The 25,357-nt window shown below is 39.2% G+C and overlaps 1 protein-coding gene across 1 annotated transcript in view; it reads right to left on the bottom strand.

The window, feature by feature from the left end:
• Positions 1 to 3,540: 3,540 nt before the first annotated feature.
• Positions 3,541 to 25,357, bottom strand: part of UBXN4 (UBX domain protein 4) — a 28,932-nt gene continuing 7,115 nt past the window's right edge. Inside the window, exons 3-13 of the mRNA XM_080917578.1 lie at positions 24,184 to 24,212; positions 23,525 to 23,643; positions 19,583 to 19,754; positions 19,057 to 19,150; positions 17,457 to 17,511; positions 16,065 to 16,229; positions 13,988 to 14,112; positions 11,696 to 11,798; positions 9,118 to 9,249; positions 7,548 to 7,750; positions 3,541 to 5,827 (exon numbers count right to left, since the gene is read on the bottom strand). Coding sequence (XP_080773704.1) covers positions 5,689 to 5,827; positions 7,548 to 7,750; positions 9,118 to 9,249; positions 11,696 to 11,798; positions 13,988 to 14,112; positions 16,065 to 16,229; positions 17,457 to 17,511; positions 19,057 to 19,150; positions 19,583 to 19,754; positions 23,525 to 23,643; positions 24,184 to 24,212 — 1,336 coding nt within the window. The 3' untranslated portion in view covers positions 3,541 to 5,688. The remainder of the gene's footprint in view (positions 5,828 to 7,547; positions 7,751 to 9,117; positions 9,250 to 11,695; positions 11,799 to 13,987; positions 14,113 to 16,064; positions 16,230 to 17,456; positions 17,512 to 19,056; positions 19,151 to 19,582; positions 19,755 to 23,524; positions 23,644 to 24,183; positions 24,213 to 25,357) is intronic.

The raw sequence follows: 25,357 nt of genomic DNA, 5'->3' as shown, positions 1-25,357 counted from the left end.
AGCAACTGTCTTAAATACACAAGGAACAACCACAGTGGAAAAAACTTGGACTCTTTTGTTCAGATAGCTAAGAAAACAATATTATCTAGTGAATTAACTTTTTAAAAATTATTTATTAATTATAAGTAAGTACACTGTAGCTGTCTTCAGACACACCAGAAGAGGGCATCAGATCTCATTACAGATGGTTGTGAGCCACCATGTGGGTGCTGGGAATTGAACTCAGGACCTCTGGAAGAGCAGTCAGTGCTCTTAACAGCTGAGCCATCTCTCCAACCCCCCCCATTTTTTTTAAAGACAGGATTTATCTGTATAACATATAACATATCTGGCTGTCCTGGAACTCTGAGATCCCTCTGCCTCTGAGTGCTGGGATTAAAGACCTGCACCACCACATAAAGCAAGCCAGGTGTGGTGATACACATACCTTCAGTCCTAGTACTTGGGAGGCAGACACAGGAGGAGCTCTGTGAGTTTGAGACCAGCCTGGTCTAAATAGCAACCTCCAGGACAGCCAGGGCTACATATAGAAACCCTGTGTCAACCAATAACCAATTAAATAAAATTGAGAAGCAAGTCTATCCATGTAGAGTAGAAGTTTCTGGAGATGTCATGTGATACTGACTCACATGGTGTTTGGCTGAGGCAAGACCTGGGGGAGGACTCATGATGTTTGGAGAGAGTACAGGTAGAACTCAGCAGTGACGGGCATCTGCAGAGCTAGCCTTGCAATGCTTCCTCGGTCCAAAGTCTTCGTCTTCACTCATCTTCCTCGAGAGGCATGGCAGAGAACGTCCGGCATCCCAGCTGGTGTGGCCGAGTCTCCTGACTTGGCAGGCCTGGTAGCTCCTGCTAGATCATGTCACCGCTGCCGGTGTCCTGAACTGACACTGCTGGTGTGTCTGAAGACAGCGACAGTACACTCATACATAAAATAAATAAATCTTTTAAAAAGGTTTTAAAACCTCTCAGTGTACAGCCGTGATAGTTCATGCTTGTCTGGAACCCTAGCGCTCAGGAGGTAGAGGAAGGCAGCTTTCCAGGCCAGGAGCACAGATGGCATGGTGGCAAAACACTTGCTTACCAGACTCAGGTTCAAAGGTTCAGTTCTTAGCCCCTTACCTCCAGTTTCTGGCTAATTTTAGATTATTATGTGCGTAGAGAGATGGTTCAGCAATGAAGAGCAACTGCTGCTCTTCTAGAGCACCTGAGTTCTCATTCCCAGCGTCCCCCTGGCAGCTCCTAGCTGTTGGCAACTCCAGTTCCAGGGGATCCAATGCCTTCTGGCTTCCCTGGAAACCAGGTGCTCATGGGACACATAGGCATACGTGTTGGCAGAATACCCATATATATAAAGTAATAAAAATTTAAAAACAGGGAAGAGTGATTCTGTCTGAAGTTGGTTTTTTTATAAGTATTCCCAACCTAAAGTATATCCATAGAAATTTCTATTCAGGGGGCAGAATACATGGCTCAGCAGTTAAGAGCACTGACTGCTCTCCCAGAGGACTTGGGTTTGATTCTCAGCATCCATACAGCAGCTAGTAACTGTCTATAACTACAGTTCTGGGGATCCAATGCCCTCTTCTGGCTTCTGTGGGCACTGCATGCATTGATATACATACAGGCGAAACTATCTTTAAAAAGTTCTTTATTCAAAGGCTGTATGCCTAGCTTGGCAGTCAGGAACTTTTAATGAATACACATTCTTTTTCAGTTGATAGGGAAAGGCTGCCAGATGGGTTTGGTTTAATCTTTTGAAAAAGGGCATAATTATTTATCCAAGGCTGACACTGGAACGGCATGTAGATCAAGGCAACTTTGCACCACTGTCTGCTTGAGAACACAGGGGTTAGACACGTACTACCCCAGGTCCAACGTGGGAGCTTCTAAATCTGAGATTCCGAGGGCGTCCTTGGGCAGAAAGATTCATGACCAAATGTTATAGACTGCAGCTAAAGAGATGGCTCAGCAGTTAAGAACTCGCTAGTCTTGCAGAAATCCCAGGTTCAGTTCCTAGCACCAACAGTGGCCTACAACTGTCCCTAACTTCAGTTGCAAAGGGATATGGCACCTCCACTGGCCTCTACAAGCATTAGGTAGCAAGTAGTATGGTTACTTCAAGCAAAATGTAAACTATATTAGAATTTAATATAGGTCTAGAGTTCCAGGACATGTGAGGCTACCCAGAAAAACCCTGAATGATGTCTATGACTCTTTCCCTAGAAACCTAGAGGCTAAAAGGAAACACGCCAATAACTGACCATGGTAAAAAAAATAAAATAAAGGGGCTCTTGAGCCTGCTCTCAAACCTGACAACCAGAATTTGTTCCCAGGACACCTACAGTGGAAGAACTGATTTCTACAAATTGTTCTCTGACCTCCAAGCTCATGCCTGCTCTCCCTTCCCTCCTTCCTTCCTCCAGAACTACAGTAAAAAACAATTTTGGCTGGAAAAATGGCCCAGCATGTAGGAGTGCTTTGTCGCTCCTGCAGAGTTTGTTTCAGTTCCCAGCCTGTGACCTCAGCTCCAGGGGTTCTAACACTTTTCTTGTTTCTGTGGGCACCCACCAACATATATATATATATATATATATATATAATCTTTTAAAAATAAAAAGTAAAGATTAAAGGACAAAACAGCCACAGTATATGCTAGTGAAGAGTTGGTTTTCTTATGTGCATAGAGTTTTTACAAATCAGTAGGAAAAATACAAAAGAAAAACTGGAAGACAGTTTCAAAGTAAGTCCGCGTGACCAGGAGTGTTGACGGCTGTCTCATGGTTGTGAGGCAAGCCTTTAACCCAGCACTCAGGAGACAGAGACAGGCGCCCTATTAGTTCAAAGCCAGCCTGGTCTAAACAATCAGTCTGTGGAAAGACCTTTTCTCAAAAAACAAAACAAAAACCAACCAACCAAAAACCATCCTCCCAAACCCCCGAAAACCAAACCAAACCAATCTGAAGTTCCTGTTCACTCAAGATGAACAGTGCCTATACAGTACATACAACCTTCATCCACGTGCGCAGAAACGAGGGATGGCTGATAGGCAGAAGGGGCTCACACCCCTATGGAGGAATTTGTTAATTGATACAATTTTTAAAAGAGCTAACCTGGCATCTTTCATAATCTAAACCTCAAATATTCTCTAAGGTAACACATGTCCCACAGGTCCACTTTCAGTCAGAATACATCTCACCTCTAGGATGCTCATGTCTGTAATAGAAAAACCAAACAAGCAATTGTGTTTTATTTTTGAGAAAGGGTCTCACTGTGCGGTCTGAGTCAGCCTGGAACTATGTAGACCAGCCTGGCCTCAAACAGAGATCCTATTGCCTCTGCCCCCAGAGCTTGTGCCACCACACCTGGGCTAACCAAGTAACTTTGAACAACCACAGAATATAACCAATAGTGGGTAATCAGCTGGGTCCTTCTGTCCAGCGAACTGACACAGACAGTAAGAATGAGGCAGAAGATGTGTATGGGCAGGCCAAGATCTTTGAGACTGTAAGGAAAGAGCAAGATGCAGGGTAGTACATACAATATGATCCCATTTATTTAAAAATAAAGATTACATATTTGCTTATATGCATAAAATTTTTCTGAAAATTACATTAGAAATTGTTAATAGAGGCTACCTCTGGGTAATGTGAGTGGGGTAAGATGCCAGGTCAGAGACACCATTTTCTTATATTTTGGAACTTTTTCAACCATGCGTACTTTTAAAAAGAGATAAATAATGTTGAAGAAGAATCCTCTTATTCACACACGAATTATGGACACTTTAATACTTGTATCTGAATTTCTTCAAGACAAGTTGACTTGAGGTACTTCATGTTTTTCCAGGATTCATACCCACTTGACAAGTATTTTTAACAAGTCACATATTGCCTTGTTATTGTAGAGACAGATCTCATTCAGCCTAGGCTGGACTTGAACCTGTACCTGAGGATAATCTTGAACTTTGGATCCCCCGGCATCCACCTCTCAAGTACTTGGATACAGGAATGAGATGTCACCCCGAGATTGCTGCAGTTTTAAAAGATGACTGGATCTTAAGTGCAATGTTACTACAAAGTTTTTAAAAAACTCAACATTTTTGTTGTTTTTAACCTTGTAGCCCTGGCTGGCCTGAACTTGCTATGTAGACCAGGCTGGCCCTTAAACTCAGAAATCCACCAGCAATCTGATTCCTAAGTGCTGGGATTTTAAGTGTGAGTCACCAAGCCTTACAAAAACTTCTCTTCTAACAGTGTAACTAATGTGATCAATGCAGAAGATGGCAATAATTTAAGAGTCCAAGAGAACTACAAGGGCATACAATCATTACCGTTTTCTCTTTACACACACATTAACACAGTCCTCTACACACACTATTTACAAAGCTGAACTCATCCTGTGCCTACAGCTATGCCTCCTGCCTTCTTTCCACCAACACAGCAGACATTCAGTAAACACAGCAAAGGCTGGATTAGTGTGTACCATTTCTCAATACAAGTTATGTCCACAGAGGCATTTGGTTGTTTCCAGTTTTTAAGTTAACTAATATCAGGCCTACTCACTGCTAAGCTTCTAAAATGAGGACCATTGCTTAGAAAAAGCCATTGTGTCAAAATATGAAACATTTAAAAGCTCCTGGGCATGTTTTCAGAAAGGCTGTTGCCCCGGCACTTTAGCTGCTACACTGCTCCCAAGCACCGCCAGCTCACAGGTTCATCACTCCACAGGGGACAGGAGTTCTCGCTCCCATATCACAAATCCAAGTCCTCTGACACACGGAAGGCAAACAGACCCCACGTTTCAGACGTCACGACTTTTGTGGAAGTATTAAATTTGAGAACTTAACTTAGGAATAATGGGAGTGAAGTGTCTACACTAGCCCTACACCACTGGACTTTGGTCCGGCAAGTGTGATTGCTGAATGTGAAATTTCAGTACAAACATGAGTGAGCAATCTAAGCGGCAGACTGGCCATTCTCATCTGTCTCGCACTGATGAGAAGAGATTATAAAACATATGCATCAGTAACCTAGGACACAGTCTCTACGTTTTATTTTTAAAACAAAGGTAGTCATTTTGCTGACATCTTCAGGACAGCACTCGAAGGAAAAAGTCAAACAAAGTGACCTCAATACAGCCCTGTACAACAGAAAGATGCCTACAGCAAAAATAAGATCATTCTGGTTTTTTGAAAACTTTTTTTATTTGATATTTAAGTAAGATCAAAAACTACTAGATTTTTTTTTTTTTTGTTTTGTTTTGTTTTTGAGGCTGATGAGTGCAAAGAAAAACGCTAAACATCAGTTATCACCTGATTAGCTCGCTTAAGTGCTCGGGGCTCAGACTACTCAGTGACATACCAATTACTGTGTGTGGCTTGAGAACCTTGCAGCATGAAGTATCCTAAATGAAACACTGGACTAGAGGGCTATGACGTCTGAGTAGGAACTGGCGGTGGTGGTGCAGCCTTGGGATTCTTTAGGCTGAGCAGCTGGTTACCCTATACAAGGACCTAGCATCCAGCTATTTCATGTTTTGACTTTTTCAGGTTAAACAACTTAACTCAAAACCTCTTAGCAGAAATAAAGACTAGGCATGGTCTGAAACATAAAGCAGACCCCCTTGTCCAGCACGAGTCTAGCTGAGCGGAATCCGAAAGGAAACGGTGATGACTGCACACCTGCTACACTACATCTGCTGCGTGGAGTTCCCATTCCAAGTGTTGTTCTCGTCTTCCCCGTCATCCTGAGTCCTCAGTCTGTATATTTTCCCTTCCTTCTTAAAGTCTTCGCCTCGTTTTTCCAGCACTCTTTTTCGGACCGGTTCCCTGAAATGAACAAGAAAAGAAAGGTGACATAAAATACAGACATACAGAAGTGTTTTCTTCTCATATAGGATAGGCAACTATAATTTATTTTTAAAAGTCTACAGGAGATACCTGTACTTCTGCTGCAATAATAAATTTTATTAGTCTTTAATAATTGAATCTCCTCAGTGATGTAAAACTAGCCAAATCATACTGTCCATTTTCCAGATGACTTACTAAAGCCTAGAAGAACTCAATTATTTGTTAACTGTTCCTATAAAAAACTCACAACAAGTTGACACACATACTAGATATAATTTACAGAGTGCCCTAGAAGCTAAACAAAGCTCCAGTTGTACCTTAAAGGCAAATTCAAGCCCTTTCCCCCTTTTGAGAAAGGTTTTAACAATTCACATGGTATCCTATTCCATTGATAGTAGTTACAGAATTAAATATTGCTAACTACTCTTCAGCAAGAGTAAGGCATTAATCTTTGTGCCTAATAGTCAAGATAAAGACCATATCAGCCAATCACAGCATTCATATACACTGCAGTGGTTTGACTATGCTTCTGCTCATGGTAAGTGGCGCTATTTGGAGGTGTGGCCTTGTTGAAGGAAATTCATCACCTTGGGTGTGGGCTCTTGAACTATGCTCAAGCTCCACCTAGTATGGAAGAGAGCCTCCTCCTGGCTGCCTGAGGAAGTCTGAGTCTTCTCCTGGTTGCCTTCTGATCAAGATGTAGAATTTTTGGCTTTTCCAGTACTATGTCTGCCTGGATGCTGCCATGTTCCTGTCTTGATGATAATGGACTGAACTTCTGAACCTGTAAGCCAGCCCCAATTAAAGGCTGTCCTTTATAAGAGCTGCCTTAGTCATGGGGTCTCTTCACAGTAATGAAACCTTAACTAAGACAACCACAATGAATCAGTGAACCATAGGACTAGGTGTCTCCAGACAGCAGAGTGATAGGTTCTAGGGCTGATACATTTGCTACAATGTTTAAAAGTGAGTGTAATGGTCAACAACTATAATCCTAGCACTTGGGAAGAAGAGGCAAGAAGATTGAGGTCATAAACAGAGGTGAGCCTGAGCACCCCCTTCAAGACACAAGCTAACAGAGAATGCATAATAAGAACAAATATTATTCATCAGAGGGTAGAATAACCTCCTTCTGGATAATACTTCCTGTTAACCTGGTTTGAATATGCCACCAGAGTACGGGGTGAAAGCTACCAGTGCTGTTTGTAAAACCAAATCTTTGATCTGTAATAAAAGTGAGGCCTTTGGTTAAAGAATTAACAGTAAGTCTGATGGCATTCTTCCTCTTTTCGTGTTTTGTATTTTTCTTTTGGCTCAGGGTTTGACTATATAGCCTAAAAGGACTCAAACTCATGATCTTTCTTATCACCAACCATGCTAAACTCATGATTATCATATTCACCGCAGTGTGGTGGCACAAACCTATAGTCCAGCACTTGGGAAGCAAAGGCAGAAGGATCTCTAAGTTTGAGGCCAGCCAGGGTAACAACTGGGAACTCAACTCAAAAACCACAAAAATCATGGCTGGGAGGAAAGATACTACATTCCTCGGGGGGAACTGTATTGGTAGTTTTGGAATAAGAGTGCTTAGCGAATGGGAAAAAGAGGCAAAGTTGCTTTACTAGCACCAAAATTAAGGGAACCACTGTACGTGACCTGTGCATCTTAGGTTTAAAACAGAGAAGACAAGCATATGTACCTTTTGTCTGGCTTGTTGGACGATGCAGAGTTTGAAGGCTCTGTGGATGTGGCTCTTGCTGAAGTCTGTGCAGGAGGAGGATTACTAAATAAAAAATTGCTAATTAGTCTCCATATGGCCAGGAATGGATAAAGCACTGTCCCCAGTAATGTCCAAATGTCTCCACTAGGAGAGTGGACAATGGATGTGGCTGGCCGTCCTGCCTAGAAATTAAAAAACAAAAGATTAAAAGTTAACAAAGAAATAAAAATTATATCACTACAACTGAATCACATTTGGGTCTTAGATGCTTTTTTATTAAGGCAGTCTTACTATGTAGCTCTGGCCACCCTGAGCTCACTCTGTAAACCGACTGCCCTGGAACTCACAAATATCTGCATATCTGCCTGCCTTGGTGCCCCAAGCCCTAGGAGTAAAGACATACACCATCATGCTTTTAATCAAATAATTTTATGAGTTTGTGTGTGCATGACTGTGTATCAGCAGGAAGTAGAGTTACAGACAGCTGTGAGCCACAGTGTTGGGACTAGGAATTAAAGCTGGGTCCTCTGCAAAAGCAAGTGCTCTTAACTGGTGAGCCAATCTCTCCAGCACCTCACCAAACCTGGCTTTTAAAAAATTAGTTTTCTTTTATGTGTATTCATGTTTTTACCTGGATGTTATGTTTGTGTACCAAGTATATGCTTGGTGCCCAGGCAGATCATAAAAGGACATCAAATCCCCCAGAACTGGACAGCTGTAAGTTGCTGTGTGTGTGCTGGGAGCTGAACCTGCGTCCTCTAGCACACTCTAATTGTCAAGCCATTTCTGCAGCTCTGAACTAGCTGTTTAAGAAATAGTAAACTCTGGTAATAAAATTAACAACTTTGATAATAGAAGTCTCACTAATTAAAAGAGAAAAAAAAAACCCAAAGAAATAAGTAATAAAATCTAGTGAACACCATGAAATCCTGGTTGCAGAGCTGTTTCCAGTGTGAAGGCATCTCTAGTTTAGAGCAGGGAAAATTACAGTAACCAGAACATGAAGACTCAGTTGACCCTTCAGGTAGGACCTTGGCAGTATCTTAGCTTTCTGAGTCTCTTCTCTGGAGGAGATGAAAGTGCTATACCTACGGGGTGTGGTGGTATGCACGCCTTTAGTCCCAGAACTTGGGAGGTAGAGGCAGGAGATTTCTCTAAATTCAAAGCCAGTCTAGTCTACATAGTGAGCTCTTGGACACCATACAAGCTATACTTGAAGAAGTAAATGTTATTTTTATGTTATATATATTTCTAATGTGGTAGACGGTACAGTTATTGGCTGCTAAGAGTTTACAGATGAAACAACTCAATATTTGTTTTTTTCTGTTACTTTTTTGCATCCAAAACAGCTGAAATTTCAAAGTCTCACAAAACATTAGCACTACAAATTTATAAAGCACAGAATAAATAAATGTACTATAAATTGACCTAATTTTGATTACTCTGTTATTTTAACTACACACAGCCTTTTTTCTTCTTCAAATCTAAGAAATGTCCAGGAATAGAACAGACAGAAAACCCACAGAGCAGAACAGAACTGTGTGCATACTGGCAGCAGCACCACAGAGGCGCTGGGGGCGAGCTCCAGGTCCAGCAGCTTCTTCTTGTAGTCTTCTCTGGTGAACTCTCTTCTGGGAAACATGGTTGCTAGTGAAAAATTACCATAGGTGTTGCCAACAGTCTGAAACAGAGCAATGAATTTTAAACCTTACTAAGTTGCCTTTAAGAAATAAGGCACTACCAATATGCATTGTTTTAGACTTTGAAATAACTGTTATATAAAATTATATTATTTACAAAATTTAGTTAGACATAAATTTAAAATCACTTAGAAAAACCATGTTTCAAAGAACATATGAGAAATACCAAATCTAAATGGTTAAAAAAAAAAAAACTTTAGCATCTAAAAAATGACCACTGCCTTGCTTTATTACAACTGCTGTGTAAGTGGAGGGCTACGTGGGAAACAATGTCTCTTCTGTGGGCCAGCTAGGGAGAAACTGACCTCTCAATTTGTCCCCTGGTCTCCACACGTGTCATGGATTACATATGGCTCTCCTACTTCTCACACAAAACAGGATACTGTAAAAACTTTTAAATGGCATCTGTTGTATTAAAGCTCCTCTATGCTGCGGCCAGTTTTGTATTTATATTTATTAAAGAACAGTGAAAGATCTATGATCTGCAGTTTAAATTCCCCAATCCCCTTCTCTTTTTTGAGAGACAGGGTAGAGACCAGGCTGGTTTTGATATAACAGAGATTCACTTATCTCTGCCTCCCAAGTCCTGGGATCACAGAGTTATGCACAATGCCTAACTTTAAAAAAAAAAAAAAATTTCAGAACAACAAAGCCCAAATGTGATAGAGACCTAAGCACCTAAAAGTAGCAGATGATCCTGTTTGATTCTCAAGGGTCAAAACATAAAATCAGCTGAGCTGACGAGTAGACAGAGAAAATGTCGTGTATATATATTAATAAGTTTTATTCAATAGAATTAAAAAAAAGAAATTATGTCATTTATAGAGCAAAGCAAGCCAGACAACTACTACAGCCTTCTGGTATGTGTCCTCTCGACTGACAGACATCTGAGTGTATACACTGATGTGCACACACAAATCATCTATGACAGGAAAGCTGAAGACACACTACTAAGGGACAGAAAGACTAGAGGATTCAGGGAAGAGGAAGGGTGAGAGAGGGAAGAGTTAGTGGGCATGAACACGGAAATGTTCTGTAACATACCGTGTCATAATTAAAACTCATTATTTTGTACACTAGTCTAAAAACAAAAGAACATGTGGTATTTGATATAAAAAGCAAAATGAAAAACAAAATAACAAACAATGGACCAGTAAGGTGACTCAGTGACTAAAACCACTTGTCATGTAACCCTGATGACTTGAGTTTGAAGGAGAGAACACCTGAAAGTTGTTCTCAACACACACATACACACACATGCACACATTCACACACCCACACTCAAACATCAGCCATAAATGAAATAAAGTCATAAATAAAAATAAAATAGGAAAATGGCATCCACAGAATATGCTGAAATGGGGTTTGCCTATGTATTAAGAGAATTATTTAACATATTTGGAGACATGATCTCAATGTGTAGGCTGAGCCATTCCAGATTTTTAATAAGAAATACTGGTAGCAATCCAAGTATGTGTTGGTGAGTCACTAGCCTAAGTTTTTCAAATGCTAGCAAAGACCCCAGCTGCATAAAACGTGCAGCTGCCACTCTGGTGCTGATTTACAGTACTGTGGGGGAGGTGGCGGGGTACACACTGTGCACATATGTGGGGATCAGAGGACTCCGGTCCTAAGGCTGTTAGGCTTGGCAGCAACACTTCTAACCACTGAGCCATCCAGCTGTCTTGCAGCAGAGCTCTCTTTTCCCTCACAGTCCCCCATATACTTGCAGCTGCTGTTCTAAAGCAAGCTTTGTGGGTCCTCAAGACAATAAACAATGAAGCTACCATTCAGGGTGAGCTCTACAACTATTGTGGCATGTTCCCTTGTGACTCAACATGATAGAAACACTATTTTGAAGAGTAGTTTGGTGAAAAGGTCTAAACTCATTATCCTAACTTTCTAATTTTAACCATGAAGTTATGAGAAAAATTCTGGAACACACAAAGAGCTTAGATCTTAAAGGATGATTTATACCCAGAATCCATTTGAGTCAGGTCTAAGAAGAAAAAAAACAGTACTGGAAACTACTCCTCTCTCACTTTCTATGTTATCAAATTCCATGGCACTTAGATTTTGAGTAAGGCCACACTTCTGAAGTAAATTCCTGATCTTTTGCCTTGACCAATAGAAAATTAATCAACCTTCAGAAAACAAAAGAGAAACCTTTCATTTCTAGGACAGACAAATTCTTAGATCTGACATCTGAGACCACTTGCTTTTCATTCCTCTTAGTAAGCACGCTAGAACTTTCCTGAGCCTGTTGATGTGATCATGTATAATACAAGCCAAAATCCTTCCATCTCAGGGCTGTCTTCTGTTATTCTTCTGGAGCTAAGTCAAAATTTATGTACATCCTTCAAGCTCTGCTTTGAAATATCTCCTGCAAGGTTTTACTAACCCACACATCTATTTTAATAAACACACCTGTGCAGCAAACTGCCTTGCTTCTTCTAAAGGAGCATCAGAAGGAAACTGGTTTGTAAAGGAAGAACCATCAGGCAGCCGGAATTGAATTCTTGCAATGGTGCTATGAAAAAAGAAGAGTCAAGCTGAAGTCAGTTCTTTGGTCTACGGAGTCTCAAACAGTATCATCAACTACCAGACAAAGGGTTGGTGACACAGCTCTGTGGGTCAGGACTGGGTCCCAAGTTTGATCATGAGTCTGATCCCCATGGTGGAGGAAGAGAACTGACTTGCCCAAGCTTGTCATGTGACCTCCCCAAATGCACTACGGAATGCTTTCCCACCTCCATAAGCAGTTTTCTTCCTTTCTTTTATTTATTTTTTTAAAAGTATTATTTAGGGGCTGGAGAGATGGCTCAGTGGCTAAGAGCACTGACTGTTCTTCCAAAGGTCCTGAGTTCAAATCCTAACAACCACATGGTAGCTCACAACCATCTGTAATGGGATATGATGTCTCCTGGTGTGTCTGAAGACAGTGACAGTGTACTCATATATAATAAATAAATAAATCTATCTCAGAATGCTAGGATTAAAGACATGTGCCATCATACCCAAACTGTTACTGTTTGTAAAAATGGGTTATGTTAGGGAGTGTGAAATGAAATCTTTTGGATTGTTTGGTTTTCTGAGATAGTTTTACTATACAGTATAGGCTAGTTTGAAGCTTGATGTATTACCCAAGCAGCTTGCTGTATCCTTGATTAAGGTTTTTAAGTGTTGGATTTATAGGCACATTCCTAATGCCTGGCTTGTTTATTGGCAATTTTCTTTAGAAAACGGAATCTTTAGAAAAATAACGATTCCAATCCTTTTCCTATATAAGATGTGGGCTATCTTCTTATTGTTGGGCTGTACAAATAATTTGTATAACCCAGGCACAAATTCTTTATCAAATGTATACTTTCTAGTATTTTCTCTAATGCCTTATGAAGTTCAGGATTAAAAGTTCTGTAAAAATCAGGAATGGGGAGATGGCTCAGGAGTTAAGAGAACACATTGCTTCTGCACAGGACATGAGTTTGCCTCCCAACTGCCAGGGCTGTGAGTTGCCTAATTGTAGCAGCAAGGCAGCTAACCAACATTATCTTTCTGGACTCCATGGAAGTGCTCTTGTAAATTTAAAAACAAAAACAGAATCAAAACAAAACAACATTTTTACCTGTGGAGAAGATTTGCGAATACATTTGTGCATGCACCTATGCAGAGGCCAGAAGGTGACCAGGATTTCCTTCTCTGTAACTCTCCACCTATTCCTTTGAACCTGGGCTCTCTACTGTCTCAGCTATGCTATAAGTTAGCAAGCATTGGCAATCCAGTCCTTGTTCTTGGAGTTGGGTTAGACATTTGGTAGACTCCTGGCTTGTTACATGGGTGCTGGAATCTAAATTTCAGTCCTTATGACTGCACAGTGAGCATTTATAATTGATAAGCCATTTCTCCACCTCCTAGTATGGCCATCTTAATATAACTTCTGAGAAATGAACATAGCATTTTTCCATTTAGGTTTTAATTTTTTCAATATCTTTTTTACTTTTTACTGTGTCAGACATACATTTATTAAATTTTTGTTGCAAATATTTGTTGCATTTTCTAAGAAACTTATTTTAAAAAAATTTATTCCACTTTTATTTATGTGTACTTGTGTGTATATGTCTGTGTGAATGTATACCTATAGGTGCCGTTGGAAGCCAGAAGTGGGTTTAAGATCCTCTGGAGCAAAACGTCACGGGTGGTCTTAAGCTTCATGATGTGGGTGAAAGGAACTCAACTCATGTCCTCTACAAGAGCAGCAAGTGCTCCCAACCTCTGAGCCCTTTCTTTAGTCCTTCTGAGAAATCAAGCATTTTTTAAAGTAATTTTTGAGCAGGGTTATTGTGTAGTCCTAGAACTCACTATGTAGGTTAGGTTAACGTCACACTCACAGAGATCTGCCTGCCTCCCAAGTATTGGTATTAAGGTATACACCCACCACAACAGACATAATATTTGATCATGAATGTTAGCAATTGTCCAATCTTAAAAATACCTAAATGTTAACCAGGAGCTGGGCTTAGTTGTGCAAGTCTTTAAACACAGCAATTTGGAGGCAGAGGCAGGTGAATCTCTGTGAGTTCAAGGCCAGCATGGTCAACATAGTTTCAGGTTAGCTAGGGTAACATAGGGAGATCCCACTTCAAAATAAATAATAGAAACAAATACTACATCCCCCGACGCATAGCCATTTCAGGGTGACGTTCATAAAGCAAGAAGTACCTTCTGTCTCGTGTAGAAGATTCCCTCTTGACTTCTGCTCCTGTCTGTTTGGTCAGCAAGGCAGCAGCTTTGGCAGCCTCTGCTTCCTTTGTCTTTGCAAAACGAGCAGCTCTTTCTGCACGATCCTTTATAATAGTATATAAAAGTAAAATATCATTAGACACATTACTTCTCACTGTCAGAACCCACACAAGTCTAAACTCAGGAATAAACACAAACATACAAAAGTCTTTAAGTTCACATGCAAACATTACACATTTATGATCTGAGTTTTTGTTTGTTTTCTTTATTTAAGCAACTGTGAAGAATACAAGTTACTATTACACAAAAAAGATGAATTTCGCTTCATAGCTGAGGAACAAAGTCTGGAACAAAGCTGATATTAAATTAATATTAAATATGAGTATCTGTTAAACAATATTCAGGCAGGAATACTTTTCATAAATATAAAACAGCTTAATTTAAAAAGAAACTGCTGGCTAAAGAAATGGCTCAGTGGTTGAGAGCACTCACTATTCTTCCAGGAGATGTGGGTTCCCAGCACCCACATGTAACTAACAAACTTTGTAACTCTAGTCCCAGGGGACCCAACACCCTCTGTCCTCTTTGAGCACTGCATGCATATAGTGCCATATGCATGGATCTGCACACACACATCTAGGCCAAACATTTATATACATAAAGCAATTTTAAAAAGAAAATAACTGGCTATTAAAACATTCTAAGCTGTGAGTTGTGTCTATATCTTTTGAAAGTTTGGAGACTGCAAAGTAACAAATTTTTAGTTTGTTTCCAGGGGAAAAAAGGGGGGGGATTAGGTAGTCACTGTGTGGCCCTGACTACCTAATGATTTCCTCTGTAGATCAGGGTGGCTTTGAACTCACAGAGCTCTATCTATATGCCTCCTAAGGGCTGGGATTAAAAGCATGCACTACCATGAATCTTTTAATGCTACACTTTCTTACAAAATTCGTTTTGTTTTATTTTGATTTTGGAGACATGGTTTCTCTGTGCAGTGGTAGTTATCCTAGAACTCTCTGTGAAGACCAGCCTGGTCCCCAACTCACAAAGATACTGTGCGGGCACTAAACCAAACAGAAAGAAAATAACTTTAAAAAAAAAATGGCTCAGTGGTTAAGATCAAATGCTGCTCTTCCAAAGGACCTGAGTGCAGTTCCTAACATACTTATTAGGAAGCTCACAACCATCTTTAACTTCAGTTCCAGAGGATTTGATGCCTATTTTCTGTGTGTGGCCATACACACACAGAAATAAAACACAAAACAAAACACCCTATCTTGGACTAATGAAATGGATTCAAGGGTAAAAGCACTTGCTGTAATGAGCTGGGCCACCTAAGTGTGAGCTCAGAATCTATACAAAGGTTGAGGAGAGCCCTGACTCCACAAAGTTGCCCTCTGACCTCCAAAGTCTCATTACACACACACAACTTTTTTGAGGGGAGCAATGGTAGAGAGAAAGCTCAGTAACTTAAGTACCTGCTGCTCTGTGTAAGCTCTGGGTTCAGTTCCTAGCATTGCCATGGCGACTTACAACCATCCAGAAACTCTAGTCCCAGAGGATCCAATGTCCTCTTCTCACCTCTGAGGGCAACACGCACACACAACCTATATTCATGTAAGCAATATACTAACACATATGAAATAAATAAACAGTAAGAAAAAAAAAGTACTTTGTGTTGTCCTGGCTGTCTTGGAACTCACTCTATAAACCAGGCTGGTCCTCAGACATCTACCTGACTCTGCCTCCTGAGTGCCACCACTGCCTGGCAAGAAAGTACTTTAAAAACCTTTTTTTGAGGGCTAGCCATGTGGAAAAAAAAAAAGAAAAAGTGATTATCGGTTAATTTCTTTTAACTACTTAAATTCAATATAATCTCTTTTAAAAAGGAAGTCCAGATTGTTATTATTTTTGTTACTAAAATGAGCTATTATGCGCACCATTTGGTAATGAATGAAAAGCCACACCCTAACCCACACCCAAATGTCATGGAGTACAAGCCAGCACTGAGAGTCCCAGCCCAGCACCCAGCAGTGGAGGACACAACAAAGCTCACCAGTGCAATCTGCTGCTTGATGCGCTCTCGAGCCGCTCGGTCCTCTGCCTTTTCTCTGCTTCTTTCTTCTAACATTCTTTTTGTTAATTCTTCTTCTTGTTTTCTTTTATAATCCAACATTTCCTTTCCAGTTTTTCTCCTTTCAATTTCCTTCTTAATCTCCCTCTGAATCAAAAAAAAAGTTTTATAAATCAAAGGAAAATTTTATAAACCAAAACTTATTCTGTTCTAGATAATACTTTGATGTAATAAAGGCTGATTATTAAATATAGTTAAAAGAACAGCTAGAGAAATGGCTCAGTGGTTGACAGTACTGACTGTTCTTCCATAGGACCTGAGTTTAATTCCCAGAACCCACATGGCAACTTACTATTGTCTATAATTATAGTCCTATGAGATCCAGTACTTTCTTCTGGTGTGCAAATGTACATGCAGACAAAATACCCATATACATAAATAAATCATTACAAAAAGAACTTCATAAGATGTTTGTTGGTGAGAGGGTGAGATGGCTCAGTGAGTAAAAAACAGATCACTCCAAGTAGTCCACACACACACACACACACACACACACACACACAAACACACACACACACACAAGAGACAGTACATTTTTAAAAAGGAAAAAGAGCTGAAGAAATGACTCAGTTATTAAGCACACTTAGGTTTGATTTCCAGCACCTACATGACAGCTCACAACTGTCTGTAACTTCATTTCCACCAGGCATGCAAGTACTGTACAGATTTGCATGCAGGCAAAACACCCAAATAAAACAATTAAAAAATTATTTTACTGACAGCACAGTTACTGGTCAAATATCTATCAACTTAAAAACTTTTGTCAGTGCCTGTTAAGAATAGAGTGTAATCTATAACCAAGCAAAATTACACATCTTGCCCAGGGCAAGTGTGTTGTTACCCCTGAAGACACATGGCAATCATTTGGCTTAGAAGAAAAAAAAAAGACCCAAACAGATGGGGCACAATTACCATACGAAAGATGATGAACACACTAAAATTCAAAATTACATTAAAAATTCAGAAGTATGCATACAAATTGGACTTTTCGCAAATCTAGCGATTTTAGATCAACTTCCTTTAGATATTTAGTATGAAAGACTTGCTGCACAGAGGAAAAGAAAGGTATTATTCAATTATCCCTAGTAATTTATCAAACAAGAAAATAAACAGCTGGGCATGGTTCAAACACATGCACAAACAGCCAAAAATCCTAAATGTAACCACGATAATCTGAGCGCACAGAACTGAACATTTCCTTCACTACAATACAACACTGAGCTCTACGGATATCTATCTGCTAAGTTGGACAACAAATCAACTATAGCCTTAAATAAGAGAGTGAAACATTCTCATCCAGAGTGTGAGTTCTACCTGAGCTTCTTCCTTCTTCTTCTCTTCTCTCCTTTCTTCAAGTTTTTTTGTTAGTCTGTTTAAAAAAAAAAAACCAAATCAAAACACCAAGATAGATTCTATTATTCAAAGAAGTTGGGGTGGAGGATGGGATTGTGGGAAAGGGATAATATCTAAAATGTAAATGCAGAGAATTTCCAATAAAAATTTCTGGAGGAAAAAAAAAGTCCACTGGGGTGGGGAGCAGGAGTGCTGGTGCACACCTTTAAAATTAGCACTTAGGAAACACAATAGCTAGGGGACACACATTCAGACTGTCTCAAAAGAGTTTATTTGTCTAACACAAAAGGGAACTATCCATGAATGAACAGGAGTACGTCATAAGCCCATCTCTAACCCTAACTGCCTCATATTTATATGTAGAGTTCTCACTTTTTGATGACTTATCTTACTGACAGTGCTTGAAAAATAGACAAATTTAAGCTGGAGAGCTGGCTCAGCAGTTAAAAGCTTATATTATTCCTGCATTGGACCAAACTTTGAAGGGGTTGTCTGTTATTTTTTGTTTTTTTAAAGATTTATTTATTTATTTCATGTATGTGAGTACACTGCTGCTGTGTTCAGACACACCCGAAGAGGGCATCTGACCCCATTACAGATGGTTGTGAGCCATCATGTGGTTGCTGGGAATTGAACTCAGAACCTCTGGAAGAACAGTCAGTGCTCTTAGCCACTGAGCCATCTCTCCAGCCCTGTTTTGTTTTTTAAGACATGGTTTCATTGTGTATCTCTGGCTGGCCTCAGAAATCCATCGCCTCTGCCTCCCAAGTGCTGGATTAAAAATGTGTGCCACCACCAGCTGGCTCTATAACCACTTCTTGACATTCACACTGCCTGTATTTCCAGTTGCAAGTGGCCAGAAAGATATCAATTCCTTTGAAGGAATTTTATTTTATTCATTATTGTCATCATTACTGTTCTTGTAGAGCTGAAATTTAACCCAGAACCCCATGTCTGCTAAGCATTCTAGCACTGACGGACCTAGACCCTCGTCTCCTCTAAGGAGTATTTTTAACTGCCATGTAATATTAAATAGTTTTAGGCTGGGATTACAAATATTATTAGGCACTGACTAATACTTTTTAATTGTAGCACAACAAATACATTTCATAATTACTACATTTTATAAGCCCTGAACTGGAAACTACAATGGATCAGAGATGTTTAACTGATTAGTCCAACGATAAACAGATGACATTTAGTGATTATGCAGAACCCCAGCTCAGTACATATGTATAATATGAGCTAAGGTTTTGTTCATCTGGAGCTTATTACTCTTCTGGCATAAAGCAATAAAAGCAAGAATGACAGATGGATATACACATATATGTACCAAAAGGGACTCACAGAGTGAAATGCTCAGATCTACAGCTGACTCACAACTTCAAAGATACAGAAAAGCTATACCTTAGTTTTAATTTTCATGGAAGAGTTGAGTTATTGAGGCAATCAGAATTTTAAACCTGCAACTCTTAATCTTCATTTGAGTTATGTTTTGGTTTCATTCAAGTTAACAAAATGACTAGAAACTATAATTTATTAAACAAAAGTTAAAGTCAACCTTTCCACTCTGACGGTGAGGTCCTCTGCTGGCTTCTGGTTTGAACATCCATGAGGCTCCTGAGAGAGGCTGTCATGACCTCCACATTCTCCTCCTTAATTATTAAAATGAAATAAGAATATTGCATTAGAGGCAGGTAGATCTCTGAGATTGAGGCCAGTCTGGTCTACAGAGTGAGTTCCAGAAGTCAGGAATACACAGAGAATCTTAAAAACAACAAAAAGCAACAACAATAACAAAAAGGAAATCAAATCAAACACTACCGCCCTCAAACACAAAGGAAGCTGCATTTAATGCAGCCTGTAAAAGATATAAATCAACTATTAACCTTGCCTCTTAAGTATTAGGATGGCAGAAATGCACCACTGTGCCTGATGGAATGACAAACACTCTACTAGCTAAGCCCTAGCCCTAGGTTGGGTTTATCAGGATGTAACCCCATCTGAAAAGGTTTGATGTTATCTGTCTGGGATGTAAGACTAATCCATGCCATTAAGTATGAACTGAAGGAATACTTTTACTATACCTGTGGCAGTATCTGACTTTGTGTCAGGAGTAGCTGGTCTCTCACAAAGCTCTGTATTTCTGGACTCAGCCCTTTCACATATGTCAGGTTCAAATGAGGCAGATGGGGTAGATACCGAACTTTCTGAGTTGTTGTCATTTGTCACTGATGTTTCACCTTTTGATAAGTGCATCTTGGGAGAAAACAAATCAGAACTTAATTAATATAAGACCGTATAATAGATGCTTTATAAATTCTCTCTCTTTTTTTCTCTCTCTCCAGGACAAATAGAAAATGTAGAGTTGTTGACATACTAAAAATCTGTATTATGGGCTAAAAACATGGTGGCACAAGCCTTTAATCCTAGGCAGAAGGAAGTGGAACTCTGTAGGTTCAAGGCCAGCCTGGACTACATAGCAAGTTCTAGGACAGCTAGGGCTATACAGAAAGACCATCAAGATCACAAAAGAAAAATTACATTATGGGATTTAACTGCAAACTGGGAAGAGCATAATCCCCACACCACACCCCATACAGGGGAATGAGCTGTATCTCCAATCCATAAAAAGTTTTAAACCAGAGTGACTTTTCTGACTAGGGGAGGAAGCTCAAGACACTTCTGAAAGGCAGGGCAGTGCCACCCTCAGGACAAGCTCACTTCCCTCAAGGATCTCAAATCCCAGCAGGTGCCTGATAAGATGGGTCACTAGCTGGGGTAATCCTACTTTGTCAAGCTATGGTATTCAGAGGGCAGTTCTGTTATCTTCAGAGCATATCCATTGTTAAAAACTGAACTACCCCAGGGGCTTGAGATCAGAGTACGTACACAGGTTAGGAAGCATCAACTTGGCCTGAGTGGAAGTACAAATAGACAGCTGAGGAGAGCAGGAGGGAAGGACCCTCTGGACTGAAGAGTGCAAGTGGCAGGAAACTGGCTTGGGCTTGGAAATATGTTAAGAGATATCTCCTCCCTCAGTGGCCAAAAGCAGAGCTTATCAAATGAGAACTAACCTGGAGCTCCATAGCTCTAAACTTAAGACCAGTGGGTGAATCAAGTTCTAGAGTCACTCTTCTTTCCTCCACTGCTGTAGTCTGACAACTAGGGTTCAGAAGTGTACTTGACACTCACATAGGCACCATTCTCAAGGGTGATTAATACTCAAAAGTCTTGAAAGCACAACAGTGAGTCTTGTATCTACACCAACAGTTGCTTTCTTGTCAAGAGCCATTAGGAAAGGCTAAGGATAGCAGGTGACCTTCCAGAAGGTGGCCCACCATTTCTGCATGGTCTGTGATGGGTGAACTCTATGAGGTAAGATCCCAAAAAGACATCAGCTCAAGATCATCTTGCAGCTGATATGCCTTTCCTGTCATTATTAAATTAATATAATAATCTCTGAGCATTATACCACTCTACTGAGCATATTTCCTACAGATCAACATAAAGATAAACTTTCATGAATTAATGCTGTTTAGGATGAGTTAATGATTTTTTTAGACTTTCTGATTAAAATTGATTAAATTGATTAAAATAATCTTAAGAATAAAGTTTTAAGAGATGGTTTTAGTTGTTTTGCTAGAAAGATGTAATCAAGTTAGAATCAAGAACAGAATGTGTCCACTCCTCATATAGTAAGTAAAGACTGAATAATAAGGAATACAACCAGCTTTCACAATTACACTAAAAAGAGAAATAGGCTTGGGACAAATCTGCTTTCAAGGAAAAGCATTCAGGTGTGTACTGTGATAAGCCATATGTAAAACTGTTCCTTTGAACTTATATTCCTTTGAACTTAAAATGAGCATACAGAAAGAAACACTGCTTTGAACTTAATATCAATGTCCTTTTGTAACTTCTATTTTGTAACATTTTATCTATGAGGTAATTTTCTTTCTTTCTTTCTTTCTTTCTTTCTTTTTTTTTTTTTTTTTTTCCCTCTTTCAACTTTATTTTTTTAAGAAAGAGAGACATGTACAAATTTTAAAAGGCATTCTGGCATAACACTATATGAATAATTTTTGTCAGTACTTAATTCTTTTAGAAGTTTGATAGTATGCATTGAAATCTACTAGTTACCATAAGCATAAAGTACATGTAGAACATGGAAACAGTCAGTTTTCTTGGTCTGTATAGATTAAACATAATAATTTTTGAATACCAAAAATTGCCACAAGGCTATATTCTTACCTCTTGGAATATTAATGATTTAAGGTCCAGGAGTACCACACTCTGAGAGGGTGTTAGACACTTATTTTTTTCCTCAGAAGGACTGAGGTTTTCACTTTTTGGCCTTTGTTTTTCTTGAGTTTCATATGGCCTGTGAGTTGTTTCTGGGGTATTTAGAGCTTTCTGGGGTTAGTATCCAATTATCAACGACTGCATATTATGTCTGTACTTCTGTGACTGAGTTACCTCACTCAGGATGATATTCTCTAGATGCATCCATTTTCTTAAGAATTTCATAAAGTCATTGCTTCTGGTAGTTAAGTAGTACTCCATTGTGTAAATATACCACAATTTTCATATCCATTCATCTACTGAAGGACATCTGAGTTCTTTCCAGCTTCTGGCTATTATAAATAGGGCTGCTATGAACATTGTGGTACATGTGTCCTTATTGTATGTTGGAGCATCTCTGGTGTATATGCCCAGAAGTGGAATAACTGGGTCTTCAGGTAGGACTATGTCCATGTAGTCAATGCTCTTAACCACTGAGCCACCTCTCCAGCCCATGAGGTAATTTTCTAAGAATTTTTGTTTATAAAAAGGGCCAGAGAAAAGAAATAAAGATGATGTTAGCTTGGGCACCTTTCCCCCATCCTTCCACCCACCAAATGTATTTGTCCATTTGTCTATGTGTAGGTATGCATGAATACTTGTGGAATAGATGAAAGACAGTCAGGCCCAGCCAGAATGTGTGTGTGTGAATGTATATGTGTCTGTGCATAATTGCCCGTGTAAAGGATTTTAATTCTTTCCTTTCTTTCCTCTCTGTTTTACAAAGAGTTAACCAGTCTAGTCATCGGGAAGCATCTGTCAGCCTGGCCAGAGCAGCATCTGTCATTGCCAGAGAATTATATCATAAGTTTATAAAGTAGGAGGAGTTAAGTTTTCCATAGCTTATCAATCACAGAGAATTATAAAGTAAATAGATCATCTATTTTGTTTCCAATGCTGTGTCCTATCCCAGCTGGCCAGGCTCCTAGCACTTTCTACACTCAAATAAATAATTAAAAAAAAAAAAAGCATTGTACCCTAAAATTCCAGAAAACAGGAACAATCCAAGTCTTGAAGCAGTAGATAGCAAGAAATAATAAAAGCAAAATTAATGAAAAAAAAAAAAGACCAATAAACCCCTAGCTAATTAACCCAATGGAAAGAGACAGAAGACCCAAATTAAATAGGACAGGTTACTACAGAGATCAATGAAATACAGAAAATAATTAAAGATTTACTTAAAAAAAAAAAAAAAAAAAGAAAGAAAAAGACAACTTGAAACTCTTTAGGGCCAGAGAGATGGGTCAGAGGTTAATAGCATTTGCTGCTCTTATACAGGATTTGGGTCACTCACATCAGATAGTCATAATTTAGTTCCAAGGAATCCAATGCCCTCTGACCACAAGCTCCTGAATGCATATGGAGCACATACATGCAATCAGTCATATGCTCATACACACAAAGTACAGTAACTTTTTTTAAATTGAAAATTGCCAGGTATGGTGACACACACCTTTAATGCCAGCACCCAAGAGGCAGAGGCAGGCAAATTTCTGAATTTGAGCCTAGCCTGGTCTACCGAGTGAGTTCTAGGACAGCCAAGGTTATACAGAGAGACCCTACCTCAAAAATAAAAAAATAAATTATAATTAACTGAAATTAGGGCAGGAATTTTAAAAGATCCTTCAATAGAAACTATTCAGGATTAAAATAAAATGTTAAAATAAGCTGTGGTTCCTTCTTACCTGCTGGACTTTGTGAATTCTTGTAACAAGTTCATCTGCAGAAACACTCCCTGCTATTACTTCCAAAGGGATTCCACTGTCTCCTATAAAGAAACTGGATGGAACACATACTACAGGATCTGTACAGGTTAGTTAAGTTTAATATTCACACTTGGAACAAGATGTTTTATAAAATACAGGTAACAAAGCAAGTGACCATATCATGCCTTTAGTACATGTGGTGCGTAAAATGATACATGGTATCAGAACAAAGAATGTATTTCATTCTCCTACATCACAGCTTTACTTTATCCACTGCCTCTTGCCATCTACTTATAACACTTCAACCAAACTGCTTTATACTGTTCTTCAGATATTTGCATTAAAAAATGTACTTTGCCACTAGCTACAATGTATTACTTCAAAACACAATCTGCAACATTGCTTCTGCAAATATAAATTAAGTTTTCCTAAGTAAAACTAATTTCTTTGTGTAGCTTTGGTTGTCCTGGAACTTGCTCTAAAGACCAAGCTGACCTCCAACTCAGAGACCCCAGCCTCTGCCTCCCAACTGCTAGTATCAAAGGTGTACGCCACCACTGCCCAGCTTAATTCCTAATTTTTTTTAATATAAAAGAAAAGCAAATATTCATAAAACCAATTCTTCAATGAAAGGATACAAATTTGTGAAAACTGCAGACAGGCTTCACTGTAAAAAAAGATCAAGAGAAAAACCATTACCCAAATTCAACTATTTTCTAAATATGTTGCTTTTATTAATTTTATTATACCAGTATAAGTACTTTTAAAGTTACTAATTAGCATAGCAATAAGGAGAGAAATGAGAATTTTATTTCACAAATCATTTTTGTTCTTTTTAATTACTGTTTTATAATTTTCACATTAAAAATGATTTGTCCTTATAACCCAAAAAGTGGTGGCTGGATTTGCTAGAATCCCAGTGCTCTGGAAGCAGATTTTTTTTATGAGTTCAAGTTCAGTCTGACCTACACAGTAAGTTCCAGGATAGCCAGAGCTACATAGTGAAACCCCATTGAAAAACAAAAGAAAACAGAGGTATCTCATGTTCCTCCTTTAAGAACTAATTAATATACCTAAATTTAAAAAAATCTTGGTGGCTGGAGAGATAGCTTAGTGGTTAAGAGCACAGACTGCTCTTCCAGAGGACCAAGTTTGACTTCTAATATCCATACAGTGGCTCACAACCATCTGTTAACTCCAGTTCCAGTTACCCTCTTATAGCTTCCTTGGGCATAGCATGCACATGGTGCACAGACATACATGCAAATACTTATAATAAAATAAACCTTAAAAAATCTTAGCCTCTAACAAGATACAGTGACTATGAATTACCTGTACACATGATTAACATGTAATGATGGATTAAAACATCCTAGATGTCCATCAAGAAAAACCATATAAAATAATTGATGAGGAAAAGGTATAGAAAGCTCTTAAATACCATCATTTCTACAAAGAAAGTATGAGGGTCTCTGGCATGGCTCAGTGGGCAAGGCAACCGCCATGCAAACCTTTCACCTGAATCAATCTCCAGACCCCACACAAAGGTAGCAGCAGGAGAGAATCAATTCCAGCAAGTTATCCACATGTGTGTCCCTCCTCCATACAGTAATAATAAAAATTCCTAAAACTGGAAACTATTTTAAGCACTTGCTGAATTCCAGTAAAGAGCTTGATGGTCAGGGATGGGAGAGAGGACCGAGATAACAGTGAAACACGTGCCTAGCATGCACCTTTCCTCAGTTCAACCACCTGTGTGTGTGCCAGTGCTTGTGGGCACACACATAAGCAGGGATAAGAAAGCCTTTTATA

Source organism: Micromys minutus, assembly GCF_963924665.1.
Source record: "Micromys minutus genome assembly, chromosome: 6".
Taxonomy (NCBI): domain Eukaryota; kingdom Metazoa; phylum Chordata; class Mammalia; order Rodentia; family Muridae; genus Micromys; species Micromys minutus.
The sequence above is the reverse complement of the archived record's forward strand: the minus strand, read 5'-3'. Positions and strand labels throughout refer to the sequence as shown.